General features: G+C 61.1%; 1 protein-coding gene across 1 annotated transcript; it reads right to left on the bottom strand.

Annotated features, from left to right (window-relative positions):
- Positions 1-4,048: 4,048 nt before the first annotated feature.
- Positions 4,049-9,327, bottom strand: LOC140900672 (tubulin alpha-1C chain). The gene is made up of 4 exons (XM_073318302.2): positions 9,227-9,327; positions 6,251-6,473; positions 6,006-6,154; positions 4,049-5,120 (listed from the first exon to the last, which is right to left on the bottom strand). The coding sequence occupies exons 1-4, from the start codon at positions 9,227-9,229 to the stop codon at positions 4,146-4,148; spliced, it is 1,350 nt and encodes a 449-aa protein (XP_073174403.1). The 5' UTR covers positions 9,230-9,327; the 3' UTR covers positions 4,049-4,145.
- Positions 9,328-17,555: the final 8,228 nt, after the last annotated feature.

Here is a 17,555-nt window from a genome sequence, read left to right as displayed (position 1 = left end):
CTTTGTAACAACCACCACTCACCCAGAGAGGAACTCAAAGCAATACTCTGTAACAACAGAAACAGCACCCAGAGACTCCCCGCCCTTTTGTTGTATTCATCTCGCTTTGTTAACAATTGTGATTAAAATAGAGATAGAGGATGTATGTGGATGGATGCTTGGTGTGGATAACAACTGAATGATCAGGGAGGTGCCAGCCTAAGAATCCGGTGTCCATCGGCTGAAGAAGGCGTCAAGTGGAAATAACCAGAGGACCCCGGAGGGCAGACTGGAATCCACCCAACAGCCTCAAGGATGGGAGAACCAAAGAACAAGATCACATCTGGCAGCACGGAGCCGTCAGGAATGTGCCATCCGCTGATTGATTCAGCAACAGCATGATGAAGCAATTCCATAGACTGGCCCAGGAAGAAATTCCTACAAAAATGGACCTGGCCAGTGGCTTGGCATGAGCAACTCTAAGGCTGGTAACTACGATAATAACCTTGCAGAACCTGTGTGTGTGTGAATGAATGTGAGAATAAATGGAATGTTATCGCTATAACTAACTGCTTACTAGGATTCTTTCTGTATTCACAATAAATGTGGTATTTTGCCTTTTCCCCTTTAAGATGATCCCGCTGGTTTTTATTTTATTGGATATCATGTTGGGTGTCTCAGTCCTGCAGCATGAGGCTCCCCGCCATGGCTTTGTCTTCCCTTCACGCCATTCTTCCCCCACCCCCTTCACTCAGGTGGGACCATTTGCCGTGGGAACCCAGTGACACCCCCCTTCCCTGACAGCACCGCCCATCCCCCGGACTGTGAGACAACACGGAGGGAATGGGGGGAGCCTGTGAACCCCACAGCTAGAGCTGGAGAGGGGGCACCCACCCCTTTGGGGCCACAGATAAAGGGGGATGGGGGCCTATGCCTGATGGCCTGCATGGGGACCCCCTCACCCCACAGTGCAGCACAAACCCCAGCAGACTTGGTTTAAGAGCCAGGGGGCCACTGGTTAAAATCCAACCCCCCCCACCACACAGGGACTGTGCTGCACCCCAGAAGGAGCTGCATTTCCCTAGTGCAAAAGGCCTGGGGCACTTCCAGGGTGGGAACACACAGAGCAACTCTCACGGTCCCCCGCACTCTTTAGGGAGGAGAAATCAGCCCCAGCGTTCACTCCAGTGCCTCTCGGACAATGAGCTGAGTCCCCCTGCCCCCCCATCCAACACCACACATTCCCCCTCCTCCCCAGCTGAAATTCCAGGCAGGAAAATCCTGCCCAGGTTCCACTGCCCAAGAATCCCCCAGGTGCAGATCAGAGCTGAGCGCCCGGCGCTGGCAGCAGGGAAGGATCCATCAGGCCCCCCAGCTCGGTGGCCCTGGCAGCTGGCATTTGTTGTCCCTCCCAGGGGTTCGAGCCCCCTCCCGCCAGCTCATTACCTAGCCAGCCTGCTTGGTACCTGCTGGGCCTGCCACAAAGCGGGGCCGGGGAGCCGTCACTGGGGCTGCAGGTGCCTGGATGGAAGCCTGCCAAATAGCCCCCATTGTGGATCGGGAGCAGCAAGGGGTCCCCTTCGCAATCCCAGCACGGCATCACCTCTCTCTAGCACAGGGGCTCTGACCACTCAGCACCCTTAGAGCACCCTCCACCCCCAACAAACCTCAGCTCCAGCCCGTCCATCCTGCCCCCTCTGTTCCCACAGCCGGATCCTTCTTCCCTTGTTCTAAACAGGTGTGGAGCCTGGCTGTTAAACAGCTGCCATCCCCACCCCAGCAGGGACTGCATCGCAGCACTGGCTGGGGCCTATGTAATGATTGCTGGGGACCATGGGATCCCAGCTGGGGTAGGGCCATCGACTGTCAGCGAGGGAGTGGGACAAGCCCCTGGCTCCTCCTGCTCCAGGGTGAGGCATTTGCCCTGCCCCTGCAGTGTACATGGGGCAGGGGCCCCCTGCTGTCTCCTCCCCCAGCCATTTTAGGGGTGAAGCAGCCCAAAGAAGGGGCCCTGCAGGACACAACCTTCAGCCAGCTGCCAAGGAAGAAACACTGCAAGCAGCACCCTAGGCCTCGGGGGTGATTGCACCTTGTTCCTCTGGGCATCCCAGTGCCCATCCTGGGCTCCCCCAGTCCAGACCCACAGCCCCCCACAGCTCTGCCGCTGCCCCTCAACCTGACTGCAGCCCCCACGACCACCACCATGGGCTCCCCCCCTCAGTCCAGCCTCCTGTGACTGCCACACTGGGCTTCCCCCAGAGCTTTACCAGTGCCCCTCAGTCCAGACCCACAACCCCCTGTGAGCACCACCCTGGACTCCCCCCTCAGTCCAGCCCACAGGCCCCTGCAACTGCCACCCTGGAGAGAAGAGAAAGAGAAGGGGCCACCCCACCCCAGTGACTGGCCAGTGTCAGCTGTTACCAGCCCCTGCTGGGCCACATGACAGTCCCATCCCTTGCTCCCCCTTCTCCTTGGGGAGCTGCTGGCTTCAAGCTGAAATGTCTCTGGGGCAGGAGTCTCTACCCCCCTGCCCACGGTGGGTCTGCTCCCCAGGGCTCACAGAGGGGAGCCAGCCCCTACAGCCAGGGGAGCAGGCAGGCCGAGTAACATGGTGCCATTTGCACAGCCAGGACCTATGACAGCATCTTAGCAGGACATTTAAACTAGCAGGAGGGGGTGTCCCCCTGCTCTTGCCAGGCTGGGGCCAGCAGGCCTGAGCCCATGCCAGCCTCCCCCTTGGTGTGTCTGCAGCCTGCTGCCCTTTTCTCCCAGGAGCTGGCCCAACAGCAGCTGCCGCCTGGTGCTGGGGGAGGCGGATGCCAGGGGCTGTCTGGAGGGAAACTGGGAAATCCAGCCCTGCTATGGTACTGACCACAGAAAAGCATAATCCAAACCTAACTGCGGGGCCAGTCCTCTCCCTCCATCTGCTGCTTTATTGGCCAGCCTGTCCCTTCTCCCCCTGCACAGCTCCCCACTCAGGGGAAACTGAGGCACAAAGTCCTGGCCCCACTCAGTGCATGGGAGTAGTTAGGACACAGGGATGGGGCAAGGACCCTTGCATGCTGCTGAGTAGGGGTTGAAAGGGAAGGGCTCAGTGAGTGGTCAGCATAGGGCTACACTATCCCTACCTGTGCCCAGGCTTCCTCCAGGACTACAGAAGGGAGAAAACTTCCCCGTTAAGTAGCGGTGACCCTCAGAGCCCTGGATGGAGCTCAGGGGGAGGCATTAATACTGGAATGGGAGATTGCTCTGGACTATCTGCACCCAATAGGTCCAGGCAGCTAGATGGACTGCAGCCATTCCCGGGAAGAACGGGAGGCAGGATGCCTGGGTTCCCTCACCAGGGTGTGCCTGGTTCCTTTGAGCAGGACAGGCAGCTGCACACGAGAGCCTGTACAAGAGCAGTCAGGCTGCTGGATCTCTGGCTGGGTTCAGCTTCTGTCCCCCATCCTGCTGGCATGAGCCAGGGGCTCCCCAGGCCAAGCACTGGGCAGTTTGCCCCATGCCTAGCACCTGCCCCATGCCTGGCAGGGCCTGGCCACCCCAGGCCAAGAATGAAGTTCTGCCCAGCGCCTGCATGGCAGGCTAAGAGCAGCTTGGACTGGGCTGTGGTGGGGACAGGTCTCAGTCTTGTGCCCAGCTGTATGAGCAAGGGGGGTCCTGTCCCCTGCACAGCATACAGGGAGGTCTCTGCCACCCAGGAGGCCATGGTGGAGTCAGACACCCCCTGCCCCCAAGTTGTGGCAGATGGGAGCTGGATGAGTGTCTCCGGGAGAGGCAGGAAGCTACAGCGAGTGCATGGTCACCATAACAGCACTTCTACCCCTCAGCAGGGCTCCAGCACATGCCAAGTGGCTTCAGTGAATCGCTGAAGCGGGACCGGGGCACTGCTCTGATGCAGCGGCTTGGTCACGGGCTGAGGGTCCCAGGCCAGTGTTCAGCTTGGCGAGGAGTGGAGAACAGCCCCACCCCCCTCCCATTCAATAGCTGCTCCTCATTAAGCCTGCCCTGGCCCACCCGAGGGCCGAGCCAGAGCTCCGCTGAAGGAGAGTAAACGAGACGGTCCAAGTAGGAAGAGCACTTTTAATGACTACAGGACACTGGAGAGTTTTACAGGAACAGAGAGAACAGAATGAAGTGACAGCACAGGGAAGAGACAGGACCGGTTAATACTCTTCTCCTTCATCCTCGCCCTCCACACTATCCGCCCCCACCTCTTCGTAATCCTTCTCTAGGGCAGCCATGTCCTCCCGAGCCTCCGAGAATTCGCCTTCCTCCATCCCCTCCCCTACGTACCAGTGAACAAAGGCACGCTTGGCGTACATCAGGTCAAACTTGTGGTCCAGACGAGCCCAGGCCTCGGCAACGGCTGTGGTGTTGCTGAGCATGCATACGGCCCGCTGCACCTTGGCCAGGTCACCGCCAGGAACCACAGTGGGGGGCTGGTAGTTGATACCAACCTTGAAGCCAGTTGGGCACCAGTCCACAAACTGGATGCTGCGCTTGGTTTTGATGGTGGCAATAGCAGCATTGACATCTTTGGGCACCACGTCCCCACGGTACAAGAGGCAGCAGGCCATGTATTTCCCATGGCGGGGGTCACATTTCACCATCTGGTTGGCTGGCTCAAAGCAAGCGTTTGTGATCTCTGCTACAGTCAGCTGCTCATGGTAAGCTTTCTCAGCAGAGATGACTGGGGCATAGGTGGCCAGAGGGAAGTGGATACGGGGGTAGGGCACCAGGTTGGTCTGGAACTCTGTCAGATCTACATTCAGGGCACCATCAAATCGGAGGGAGGCGGTGATGGAGGACACGATCTGGCTAATAAGACGGTTCAGGTTGGTGTAGGTGGGGCGCTCAATGTCCAGGTTCCTGCGGCAGATGTCATAGATGGCCTCGTTGTCTACCATGAAGGCGCAGTCAGAGTGCTCCAGGGTGGTGTGGGTGGTCAGGATGGAGTTGTAGGGCTCCACCACTGCGGTGGAGACCTGAGGAGCGGGGTAGATGGAGAACTCCAGCTTGGACTTCTTGCCATAGTCGACGGAGAGACGCTCCATCAGCAGGGAGGTGAACCCAGAACCAGTGCCACCTCCAAAGCTGTGGAAGACCAGGAAGCCCTGGAGACCAGTGCACTGGTCGGCCTGTTAGAAGAAAAACATTACAAGCTGCCTCCGGAACCTGCACTGAGATCCTGGTCACACAAGCCTTGCTCGTACCAGGCCCTGACCCAGGCCATCTTGGCCAGCTCTGCTCTTTGATCAAGTACAGTTTGGTTTCTCACCCGCCCCTGCTGGGACAGGAGCATCTGCTCCTGATGAGCCTTTTGGCCACAAGACTGACAGCTGGTCCCCCACCCTCAGTGGGTTCGGTGCTCTAGACAGCACCCTCAGCCAGACCCACCCAAGGAACCCAGAGCGATGTCACTGCTTGGAGACAGCAGCTCTTCCAGAGCCAAGTCTTTCGCCCCCAACCGCCTACTACCAGTGATTGTATGCCTGGCGAAGAGGGTGGAGACTGAGGTAGTTCCCCTCCAGTGTCACACAGGGGCAGAGGGCCCCCCCACCCCCATGGAAGTGGGGTAGGACAGGCAGCTGTGAGAACGAGCCAGTCAGGAAGGTGAGAAGTCGTAAAGGCTGAAACCAAGCAGGCAAATAAGCCTGTCTGCTCTGTTCATGCCCTGCCCCATGGGGGGCCAGTCTGTTTCCAACCCCACACTAAATCCAAGACTCCCAATATCTGCATAACATGGGTGCAGACCCGCCCCCACATCCCTCCCTTCACCAGCATGCTCACTCCATTGTCCTAGCTGTCTAGGACACAGGCCCTCAGCCCCTCCCTGCTCTGCTGCTGAACAGGGAGAAGGGTTCGCTCCCGTCCGGAACAGGAGACGTTTGCTAGGAAGCCAATTCAGGTAGAACGGGGGTTGGCACATATACACATCAGCACCGTTCTGCTGCCAAGGCTGGACCACAGACAATGCTGTGGGCACACCCCAGATTGGCCTCACTGGGCAGAGACTCACTCACCAGCTTCCGGATTCTGTCGAGAACCAGGTCAATGATCTCCTTGCCAATGGTGTAGTGCCCACGGGCATAGTTGTTGGCAGCATCTTCCTTGCCGGTGATGAGCTGCTCAGGGTGGAAGAGCTGGCGGTAGGTCCCAGTGCGCACTTCATCTGGGGAGGGAAGAAGAGTTAGCATTAGGCGCCTTCTCCATGGAGATCACGGGAACACGAGGCTCAGGACTCTACTCCAGGGAGCCCAGAACTCACCTATGACTGTTGGCTCCAAGTCCACAAAGACTGCTCTGGGGACGTGCTTGCCAGCACCCGTCTCACTGAAGAAGGTGTTGAAGGAGTCATCTCCTCCGCCGATGGTCTTGTCACTGGGCATCTGGCCATCAGGCTGGATCCCATGTTCCAGGCAGTAGAGCTCCCAGCAGGCATTGCCAATCTGGACACCAGCCTGGCCGACATGGATAGAGATGCACTCACGCTGCGGGGAGAAAAGGACATTGAGCAGCCTGGCTGGGGGTGGTTTTGCACCCAGTGTCACCAGCTGATCATGGGGCTGGACGGCGCAAGATTAAACCCAGGGTTGTGAGTTCAATCCTTGAGGGGGCCATTTGGGATCTGGGGCAAAAGTTGGGGCTTGGTCCTGCTTTGAGCAGGGGGTTGGACTAGATGACCTCCTGAGGTCCCTTCCAACCCTGAGAATCTATGCTTAGAAAGATTAGATTTACAAATGAGGCATGTGACCCACAGTGCAAACACCTCCAGGAAACAGTCTGTAGGCTAGAGAGGAGCCAAGAGGAAGCCCCCCAGCAGGAAGGGAGCTGGCCCTGACAGAATTGTGGCCAATTACCACTCCCCTGGGGTGGGAAGAGTATGCTGTGACTGTTAAGGAACCATTTCTTTAGCCAAGGCATCTATCAGAACACACACACGGCTCCCGAACCAGGCCAGACAAGGGTTTTCCCCGACCACATCAGCTCAGAGAAGCCACATTACAGGCTGGCTGGGTGCCTGAAAGCAGCTAGTCAAGGCAGCTCTGGCTTGCAGGGTCAAAGCAGATTTGACCCAAAATCAGACATGTGATGAGGCAGCAAGTTCTCAGCTGCAGCCTAGTCGCTGAAGTGTTGCTTCCCTGGGTCCCACCAGTTTGTATACCCGCAGGCCAGCCTCCAGCTCCAGGGAACATTCCTGATGGGCCCCATGGAAACATGCAAATTCCTCCTTTCAGTCCCTGATCCATGGCTTCCCAGCGATTGTGTAACCCTCACTGAGCTAATTCAGCCTCTGCTTCAGTCCTATTCTTTCAATAGAAGGCCCTTTTTCCCCTTTAAGCCAGATTAAACCAGCAAGCTCCAGCCATCTGACTCATGGAAAAACATGCCAGATAAGCAGCCACAAAAGCTGTAATTTGAAGGGCTGTGGTCAGCCGGTTTTAACCCCATAGGGGAGGTCGCACTGCACCTTGGCGAGTCTAGCCAGAGTACAGCCAGCCGCAAGGTCTGGAAAACGGCTTCTCTTTTCCTAAAAAAGTTGTTAAAGTGGCCAGAAATTCCAGCCGAAGCAGAGATTTGGCTGCCCCCCAGGGAAGCCAAGGGACTGAACTTGTCGGAGCCCATGGAAACGTCCCACAAGCATCTCTGAAACATTTGAAACGTTGTCTCTAAGTGTTTCCTCTCCATATTCGCGGCCACAGGGCTTCTGAGGCGGTCCCTGCTGAAATGCAGGCTGGCACCTGACTAAGGCTTCGCAGGGCACAAACCCTAATCCTCCTCCCCAGGGGTAGGAAAACCTCCTCCTCCTCACAGAGGGCAAACGGAGGCACCCAGAAGTCAGGAGAGCTGGCAAAGGCTATGTTGCCATTCGCTGTTGGAAGCCCCTCAGGTCACTTGAAATGGCCATCGACTTCTAAAATGAAGTCGCCCCTAGCCCCGCTGAAGCGCTGACTAATGCGGGCCACGGGCCAGGCCCTTCGCTATCCCAGGCCCATTGTGACCCTGGCTGACTCGGAGCATTACGCACCCCCTGACTGCTCCAAGCAAGGCGCTCAGGCCCGGCAGCCTGCGCATCACCACAGGGGCAGGTCCCCGGGGTGGGGCGCAGACCCAGGAGAGAGCACTGGCCTCCCATGCATGGGGGGCAGGATATTTGCATGCTCCTGAATATTGTACCCAGGACCAACGGGGCCAGCCTAATCCCTCTCCAACCGCCAGTCCCGCTTTCACTACTCCCTCCTATCTCACCTTGACGGAGCCCTGGCTCGCCTCTCTGCCCTCAGGGCATCTTCCCAGCCCCTTCCCAAGGGGCCAACCCGAAAGTCACTTGCCGCTGCGGGTTACAGCTTCCGTTCACACGGCACCAGCTGTCTACCCCGTGGCCGCTAGCTCCGAGGGCCAGGGCCCCGGTCTCTGGGGCCACCATGGCCTAGCAGAAGCGGCTGGAAAGCCAGGCTCCGGTGTCCTGGGCCCAGCAGGACTCCTGGGTCCGATTCTCAAGGGTGGCCGCGGAGTGGATTCGCAGGCCAGCTGGGCCCGGAGTCTCACTATCCCTGTCTGTAACTGTGGGGGGGTCGGTCCCCCATCACTGTGAAGAGACCCCCCCCCCGCAGTGAAACACGTGGCCAGGCGTTATACCCGCCTGCGAGCGCGCAGACCAGCAATAACGCCCGGTTCCAGGGCGCTCCTGTCTGCAGGGCCCCAGCCCGGGGCAGATCCGAGCCTGGCCCGCCCCGGAGAACTCCCGCCAGGCACCAGCTCCCCCCCCCCGGGGCCGATCCGACCCGGCCGCAGGACAGCGAGCTCGCCCCCCCCCCAGCGAGCTTCCGCCTCCGGCCGAGCTCGGCCCGCCCCCGCTTCCCTGGACCCGCCCCGCGTGGCGCAGCAAGGAGCCGAGGGCGCGGCCCGGGGATGCTCCGGAGCCCGGGGGGGGCCCGCGCTGGGCCCCCCACCAAGGTCACGGGGCGCGGCGGGGCCAGGCGCGGCGAGTGGGGCCCACGCGTGCTTAGGGCCCCGGAGTCGCTGCAGCCGGTGCGCCCCCCCCCCCGGCATGCCGAGCTGCGGCTGCCCCAGGGCGCCCCCCACCCACCAGCCCGCCCCCTCCCCACGCGGCCCGCCCAGCCCCATCGTGCCCCTCCCCCACACTTTGCCCCCCAGCTCCCTTCCAGCCGCCCCCCACAGTGCGCACGGTCCCGCGTGGAAGGCTCGCCGCGGGGGACTCGAACCCGGGCCCCGCACTCACCATGACTGTGGGGGGGGCAGCGGCGTCTCTCACTATCCGACCCTTTAGGGAGTCTCCAGTGAGAAGAAGTTTGGGCAGCCCCGCGGGCGGGGCCTTATATACCCGAGGGGGCGGGGCTAAGGCTGAAGGGGCGGGGAGATAGGTGTGTGTCCCCTCAACGCCCCGCCCCTCGTCTAAGCCCCGCCCCCAAGGTGTCCTGATTGGCAGGTTCGAAAGTTTGAACTCGCACGCAGTGGATGACGGACGCGGAGTGGAATGTGGAGGGGGGAGGGAGGGAGGCTGGGGGATGGGCTGGGGGGCCATGGGGGGTGGGAGAGATGTGGGAGGGGCTGGGGGGGCACATGGGAGTGGGGATGATGGGGGATGGCATGGGGAAGGGGTTGGGGGAGATGGGGGGAGGCATGGGCGGGTGGGAGAGAGGGGGGATGGCATGGGGGAGAAATGGGGACCATGGGGGTGGGAGAAATGGGGGATGGGCTGGGGGAGACATGGGAGGTGGGGGAGATGGGGACCGTGGGGTGGTGCAAGAGAGGGGGGATGGGCTGGGGGAGACATGGGGGTGGGGGAATGGGATGGGGAGGCATTAGGGTTGCCAGCCCTCCAGGATTGCCCTGGAGTTTCCAGGAATTAAAGACAAATCTTTAATTAAAGGTTTTGTCATGTGAAGAAACCACCAGGAATGTGTCCAACCACAACTGGCAACCCTAGCAGGCCTGGGGGTAGGAGATGCGGGAGGGGCTGTGGGGGCATGGGGAGTGGGAGAGCACTGGGTGAGACACGGGGGTGGGTGATGGGTTGGGGGAGATGGGCTGGGGAGGCATGGGGGGTGGGAGGTGGGCTGGGGGAGACACGGGGGGTGGGGGAGACACAGGGGCGATGGGCTGGGGAGGTGGGGTGCAGAAGGAAGTGTGGGGGGGGCTGGTAGCTCAGTGTTCAGTGAATGAGGAGGGGGCTGGACAAGGCAGCACCTCCCTGGGGAGGGGAGGACAGTGGAGGGAGGGGGCAGCAGATCACATGAAGGGCCTGAGACCAGGGTGAGGGGTTGGGGCCACAGGTGTGGCTGGGGAGCTCCCTCTGAGCAGTCAACTCCCTGCTATCAACACTCCCCCTTCTCCTGGGGTGCCCCCCTGTAACGGGGGGTCGCTTGCCCCCTGGAGGGAACTGGGGGGGGGTCTGTGGGCACAGAGCCCCAGGGACATGCGACATGGCATTATCCCCACCGGCCTGCAGCCTGGCTGGGGGGCTGCGGTGGGCAGGCGAGGCCCCGGCGGGGGGGCATATGGGGGTCTGAGAATGCTCTAGCGTGCACAGGGCCTGAGCGACCAGGCTTGGCAGGCCAGCGCTGACCCTGCTCGTGGGGGCAGCGACCTGGGGCACCGGCTCCGGATCAGCCTATGCCCCCAGGCGAAACGCCAGGAGCCCGGGCTTGGCTGTAGAGGCATTTTCCTGGCCCTGTCTCGGCCAGGAGGGCCAGCAAGGCTGCCTGCCTCGCGCAGGCTCTCCCCAAGGAGGCTCCTCGCTGCGCTTTCCCAGGGCACTTTTCCGCCCACCCTCTTCCCCCAGCATGTCCAGCTTGTGCGGCTGCCCCTGTCCGGAGTCTAGCTCTGCTGCCTGTTTCACCTGTCGGATGCCCCTACATGCCTGGGAACTGCCGCCGAGCGGTGGCGAGTGGCAGCAGGGGGGAAGGAGTTATCAGAACAGTGCTTAGCTCTAGCTAACCCTGGTGACTCCCTGGGGAGGCCGATGTTGTTATCCCCACTACCCAGACAGACAAGTGGCTGCCCCGAGGCTCCAGCACCCAGCCTGTGTCTGAGTCAGGATTTGAACTCAGTGCCCTTCTCCCCTCCCTGGCTGGCCCAGTGGGGAACATGTTGTCTGGATGACACGCTGTGGGGCGAGGGAGTGGGGACGAGGAGAGACTTTAGCCTGCAGGACGCACGTGACCTTCGTTCTGCATGGAGCCTGGCTTTCTTTCCGCTTTTGTCCTCAAAGCTGGGCCAATCAAAGGCATTACCTCACCACCTTGTCCCTCTGTCAGCCGGGTACCAACATGGCTAGGACATGGCGAACACCTGTAATCCATGCGTGTTTGACAACTGCCCTTTCAAATAGTCACTGGATTAGCTACAGGGCCAGTACCCGGCTTTCTTTGCTGCTTGGTACTAACCACAGCGCGGATTCTGGGCATCTCTTGTGAAAGCCAAGGCCACTTGCCCCAAGTGAACCCACCTGTGGGACTTTCCAGGGTATGGGTCAGTTACAGCTACCTGGGGAACTGGGGCTAGTTAGTCATAAAAACAAATGACAGAGGCAGATGAAAGCTTACGCTCAAATAAATTTGTTAGTCTCTAAGGTGCCACGAGTCCTCCTTTTCCATTTTGACAATGGGATCCTGGGGAGTTTCCTTAGGGAAAAACCACGCAGCAGGCTGGGGGTGGGACAAAGGCAACTAATAAAGTCAGGAATTTAATCTCCTCCTCCACTAAAGCAGGAACCTCACGGCGGGCGGCATGACAGCTCTAAAGGCTGCACTAGCATTCACCAGGCATTGGACCCCTCGGCCACTGGGGCAGCTTTGACACCTGGCTCCCCAGGTCAGTTCTGGCCAAGGCGGCAGGTGACTGCAAGTTGTCACCTGGTGGCAGCCATTTTGGGTCCCACATTAAATGAGCAGGGGGGTCTCAGCCCACCTGCCAACGGGACTGGAAACAACGTCCGCCAGCAGCCCAGCCGCTTGCCATGATGTCAGGAGAGAGGCCAAGGACAAGGCCCCAGTTCTCAGTTACTCCCATCCTGCACGTGGAGCAGGGACGGGGTCTGCAGGGGCTCCCTGTTCTGTGGGGCCCGGCTGGCGCTGGCCGCTCCAAGACATTCCATTTCCCATTCTGGCCCCCTGTGACGCTTTGGCCATGCCCCTGATCCACCGTGTGAGCCATGTGCCGGGAGCAGGGCCAGTCCCACTGCAGCTCTCTACGGGCTGTGTGCGGGCGGGACGCCTCTCCCTTGAAGGCCCCTTCAGGTACATCCCAGGCCCAGCCCCCAGCGAGGGTCTCTTCAGGCTGGGGGCGGGCGCTCGCCCTGCTGCCGCGGGCTCCAGTCCCAGGGCCGTGAGTGTGACCCTCTCACCGGGACGGCATTCGCACGAGCACATCCTGGTGTGCTGACTTGCTCCCCCCGCCCCATCCTTCTGGGGCTCTTCCTCTCGGAAAGGGTTTGCACCCCCCACTGCTCGTGAGCCCGTATCAGAAAGGGAGAAGCTGGCGGTGGCAGCTCAAGACCGGCACCTTGTTGCTCAAACCACGGCTCAACGTGCCCCAGCTCTGGCGTCATTTTCACTCCCGAGGGCTGAGAGTCAGGACGAGGGCCCGGGCGGGTGTTGGGTCTCCCCATCGGTAAAGGCACCAAAACATCCCGGCCCGAGCATGACCGCGGGGGCCAAGCGTACGGTCAGCTGGGGTGAGAACCTGCCACTGACGGACAGGCTCCCAGCTGGTCCCCGGCCGCCCGGCCAAGCTGTTGTTACAGATCTGAGCTCCTCGGGCGGGGCCAGGGCACCCAGCTTGGCAACGCAGCAGGCCGGACAGGCCGGCAGTGGGCAGGAAAGGCAAACCAATGTTAAAGACAAACAGGAATTAAAGAGGACAAACAAGGGCAGGAAAAGAGGAAGTCCCAGGCCGGAGTGGGGGGGCGCTGGCAGGCGAGAGGAGCGGGGGCAGCAGCAGCATGCCCAGTGACGTTCCCCTGGGCGCTCGCTGTCCCTTCTCCAGGTGGGGAACTGACCCGGGGGGCGGGGGGGAGGCTCTCAATCATGCTGGGAACCTCTGAAAATTGAGTAGTTACATTAACAAGCCCCCTCCCTACTTTTCACTGGTGTTCGCCAGTCACAGATGGCCCTGTGCCCTCTCCCTCCTTCATGACCCCCGGGCATAGCAGGTGCTGGGAGCAGCTTGGGCGGCATGGGATGTGAAGTGGTCTGTCGGCAGCTGTAAGTTAGAGCAGCCCCTGGGTCCCCTTTGCTTGCCCCCCCCCAGCTGAGCCTACTGGGGCTGTATCTCTCCAGCCTCTGGCCCCTCCTGAACTCAGCTCCTGCTGGGTTTGCACCAGGACGCAGAAGGAATGGGGGGAAGAGATCATTCTCCTTGGCTGGCATTTGGCCGGGGTGGTGAAGTTTCACCTTGCCCTGAGGGAGGGGGGTTAGGGATGTCTAATGATCAGGCCACCCCTGAAAGCTGGGGGCTGTGAAGGGTCTCAGTGGCTGGTCTCCTGATCATACCCAGAAGAGGTACTGCTCAGACCTTAGCAAGGGGCCTCATTCCTGCACCCCATCTAGCGGGGTTTCCCTAGGCCACAGCCTGGTTGTGACTGGTCGTGGGGATGGGAACACGTGCCCTCCAGCACCTTACACCCCTCCCACCGCATCCCGCAGTGGCCACCACGCAGCCATCCCACGGGATCAATCCTCTGCCACTCTCCAGCCAGGAGTGAGGAACGCCCGGCTCCTGAGCCCCACGCCCGGTTGATCGGGAGGGACCGTGTTAGCTGGCAGACTTCGATTGCGGTGCGATGGCTCTTCAGGGACGGTCAGCGCCAGGCCACCCAGCAGCACCTGCCAAGTCTGGGAACAGGCCCAAATTCTGCTCTTCGGCCTGGTCCACACTCGCAGGTGAGGCTGGTTTGACCATGTCGGTCGGGATGCAGGGGTGCTGCTGGAGCAATTTGTACAGTGGGGGGCTGAGAGTCACTGAATCAAACTGGAAACCCTGTAGAGAGTGGAAACTTCTTCAAGTCAGGGGGTGCTGCAGCCACCCACACCCCTCGTTTCAGCACCTGTCGGGGTGTGAACGAGAGCAGTGTTGCTAAACTGGCCTGACAGCGCAGTTCAAGTGTAACCAAGCCCTTGTTTCCCTGCTGGAAACCCCCTGGGCTTTACCCAGAGGTCGCCCAGGGGCAGAGCTTGTCCCGGGGTCTTTCACTGCTGAATGACTAAGCAGCTGCCCGGGCGCGGGTGCGAGTCTCACCAGGGTGGGGACCTGCGCACCAGGCTGCAGACCCTGGCGTGGTGATGGCTTCCCACTGGACGGATTTTGCTGCAGGCCTCCGCCCTTCCCTTGCGCTGCCGGTTCGCGTTGCTTCCCGGAGGTGGCGCTGCAGCTAAATGTTCCCTTTGCCAGAGGCCCGGGGTGGCCCGTGGGTTGTGGGCACAGACCAGCCCTTTGCAAACTGTGGCAACAGCGTTTGCCCCCCTGCCTTACCCTGCACTGGGCTGGCTCCGTGAGCCCGGCAGGCTGCAGCTCAGCAAAGCACATACCGAGCATTGTTCCTTTACTTCCCCCTGATCTAGTGCTCTGTTCAGCCAGCGCTTTACAAATGACACATGCAGGACTCCCTCGTCCCCGGGACTCAGGGAAATGCAGTCCTCTCTGGTGTCTCACCCCGCGGGTGCGCGCCAGACAAGGCTAGAGCGATAGGGAACCCGCCTGGATTTCAAGTGCGAGGGAGGCCGGCCAGGGGTTTTATTTTACCCACTTTCCAGCTGGAGAAACTGAAGCACAGACAGATGACGAGTAAGATTTTCAAAAGCCCCCCCCATGGCTCAGTAGAAGTGAAGGGAGACGCACCGAGGCCCGGGGACCTGCAGCATGCACGCATCCGACTCAGCACATTGTCCTGACCTGCTCCCCACCCCCCACCACACTGGGTATTATTCACCGTGTTCGGAGGCGGAATTCGAGCTGGTGTTGAAAGAAACCTTTGGATATTGTCCTGAAGGGGTTAGTGCAGCACTGCCTCAGAGCGGCTTTACTGTGTGACATAGGCCCGGCACTGCTGGGAGCTAATGGAGAATCTCCTTCGGCTCACATGGGCGGGAGCTGAGTTTGGGGGCTGGCTGAGCTGAGTTAAGGCTGGCACCTGTCCAGGTCCTGGGAAATCTGTCCGGGGGCTTGGTACCTGCTCCCAGCTCTCCAGTTTCTCAGGTTCCAGTTCACCCCGGACATCCCAGTGTTTCTCACCTCAGAGGTGGCAGCCCTACTCTGAGTTCAGTGACACGCATGAAGCTCTGGGGGTGGGGGGGGAGAGGCTGGCTGCACATCAACCCACAGAACCGCGTGGGGGTTGAACATTCCCTAAGCAGCCAGACCTCTGAGAAAGCTCAGCCCCCTCCCACCAGGGCTCAGTTGCGTGCTCAGCACCCCCCTGCTCAGAGCAGGGGAGTAACCACCTGGTGAGCACCAAGACCTTCAGCCCCCCAGGTCCCGCAGCGTGGGGAGAGAGGGCGCCGGCCTGGGGGGTTGGCATGAAGGAAAGACGAGTCAGAGCTGGGACTGGATTTTGAGCACCCCAAACCATGGAGCGGGGGGCTGGGTTCTGGGGATTGGGTCCATCGCCATTGATAATTAGCCTTGTCCACTTGCAAAGCTTTGCACAGACATGTTCTGTGTCTGTGCAGTGCCCGGGGTCCTGGGCCAGGCCGGAGCTGCCATGCACATCCCATAATAGCCACCGAAGGGAGTGTTTCTAACACCCCAACCCTAGTGGACCTGCAATGGCACAGACCCCCATGCATCTGAAATGCAAACACAGGGGGGACTCACAGGCGCTGCGGCTGCTGCTTCATCTCGGTCCTCTCTCCCCCTCCTTCCATCCCCGGCTTTGCCGCAATGCGGTCTTCGGCTCCACCTCCTCTCCCCTTCACAGAGCCCACGTCTGCAGCGACCCCCTCCCCCACGGTGGGTAGCCACAAGGAGCCAGTCCCGAGCCGCGCCCCTGCTCCGTGGCTGCTTTGCCAACGGGCCGAGCGAGCCGCGAGGTGGCAACGAGCCAGAGGCACGTCCTGTGCGTCTGGCTCTGGGACTCGTCCCACGCTAGGGTTGCTAGTGCTGGGTGGGGCCCTGTAGCATGAGCCCTTCGGTTCCCCAGGACAGCACTGGACTCCCCCTCACTGCCCCCACCCCAGAGAGATCTGTGGGGCCTGGTGGGGGCATCATCCGGCCTCTTGCACTGGCTTGTGCCAGGGCTCGGTTTGGTGCTTGGCTTCTCGCTGCCTCAGTTCCCGGTGTCCAGATCCCAGGTCAAAGGGTCTTTAATCCGCCCTCCTTGGCTGGGTGGGGTCATGGCGGTGTGTGGGGATGGCCGAGGGGTGAGCAGTCGGTGGGGGCAGGTGACGTGCTTTGCAGGGGAGTTGCCTGAACTGGAAACCCAGAGCCATGCTCCCCGCCCCCCGCTGCTCTCCCTGGCTTCCCAGCCAGACCCCAGCACCAAGGCTGGAGCCCGGCTCCCTGAGACGTTTCTGTGTCACCGTCACGTCGGTATCTGCCTGGATCAGAAGTGCTGGAAACCGTCTGCGAAAGGAGACATGGAGCGAAGGCACGTGGGGCTCCTCCGCCAGGAAATGGCTCATCCCCAGCGTGTGGGGCGCAGGGCTCAGGCAAGGGGCATCCCTAGGCCAGCCGGCCGGTTTCTCCCCACCTGGCCTCGCCATCAGCCGCCTGAGTGACAGGGCGTTACCCAGGCTGCTGGCCCCAGCTGCCAGAAGCTCTCCCCACAGGCCACGGAGGCCCCCCAGCTCAGCGATAGCCCCCCGCCGGCCGGACAGCCCAGCCCAGCTGCCAGGCAGAACCACCCTGGGGGGAAGGACGAGAGGGGCAGTGGGTGGATCCCCCTGGGGAGGGGAGCAACTGTCAACGTGTGGGCCTGGGAGATCCGGGAGCAGCCAGCTGGCCCACAGACCCCTCCCAAACCGCGGGCGCCTCCTCCCTGCCGCAGGGCCTGGGGCGGGGCGGGCGAGACAGACAGAGGGAGCGGGAGAGGGGGACGCAGGGGAGGGAGCTGGGCCGCTTTTTTCTGCAGCTGCACGGCCCCTTTGTCCAGCCTTTGTGAGGGGACCAGGAACAGCCTGGTATGAAACCAGAGCAACTGGGGCATGGCCGGACGTGGGCGGGGGGGGGTCTCCCTCCTGCTCAGGCCCATCCCTGATGTCAGCGGATCTGCCAGCTCCCCTCCTGTGGGGGGGGGGAGGGGTCGGGCGAGACCCTCCCCGATTGTCCCCTGTCGTGCAATGCCGGGGGGCCAGTGGGAAATGTGTTTCTGACAGGCTCTATGAAGGTGGAGGAGGGGATCTGAGACCTTTCCAACGGCCCCTCCCGATTTCTGCTGCATCGAGGGACCCAGGTCCAACCCAGCTCGAACCTCGCAGCGTGGCTAGGGCCGGGCAATGGGTTTATTGGGGTCCCAGCAGCCCATGCGCTAACCGTCCGTGTCTGCCTGGACCCGTGGCTCCCCAGCCCAGCTCGCTGCTGTACTGACCTCTCCCCGTGCTCTGCGTCAGCCT

Source organism: Lepidochelys kempii, chromosome 20 (assembly GCF_965140285.1).
Source record: "Lepidochelys kempii isolate rLepKem1 chromosome 20, rLepKem1.hap1, whole genome shotgun sequence".
Lineage (NCBI taxonomy): Eukaryota > Metazoa > Chordata > Testudines > Cheloniidae > Lepidochelys > Lepidochelys kempii.
Note: the sequence above shows the minus strand (reverse complement) of the source record. Positions and strands in the feature narration are given on the sequence as shown.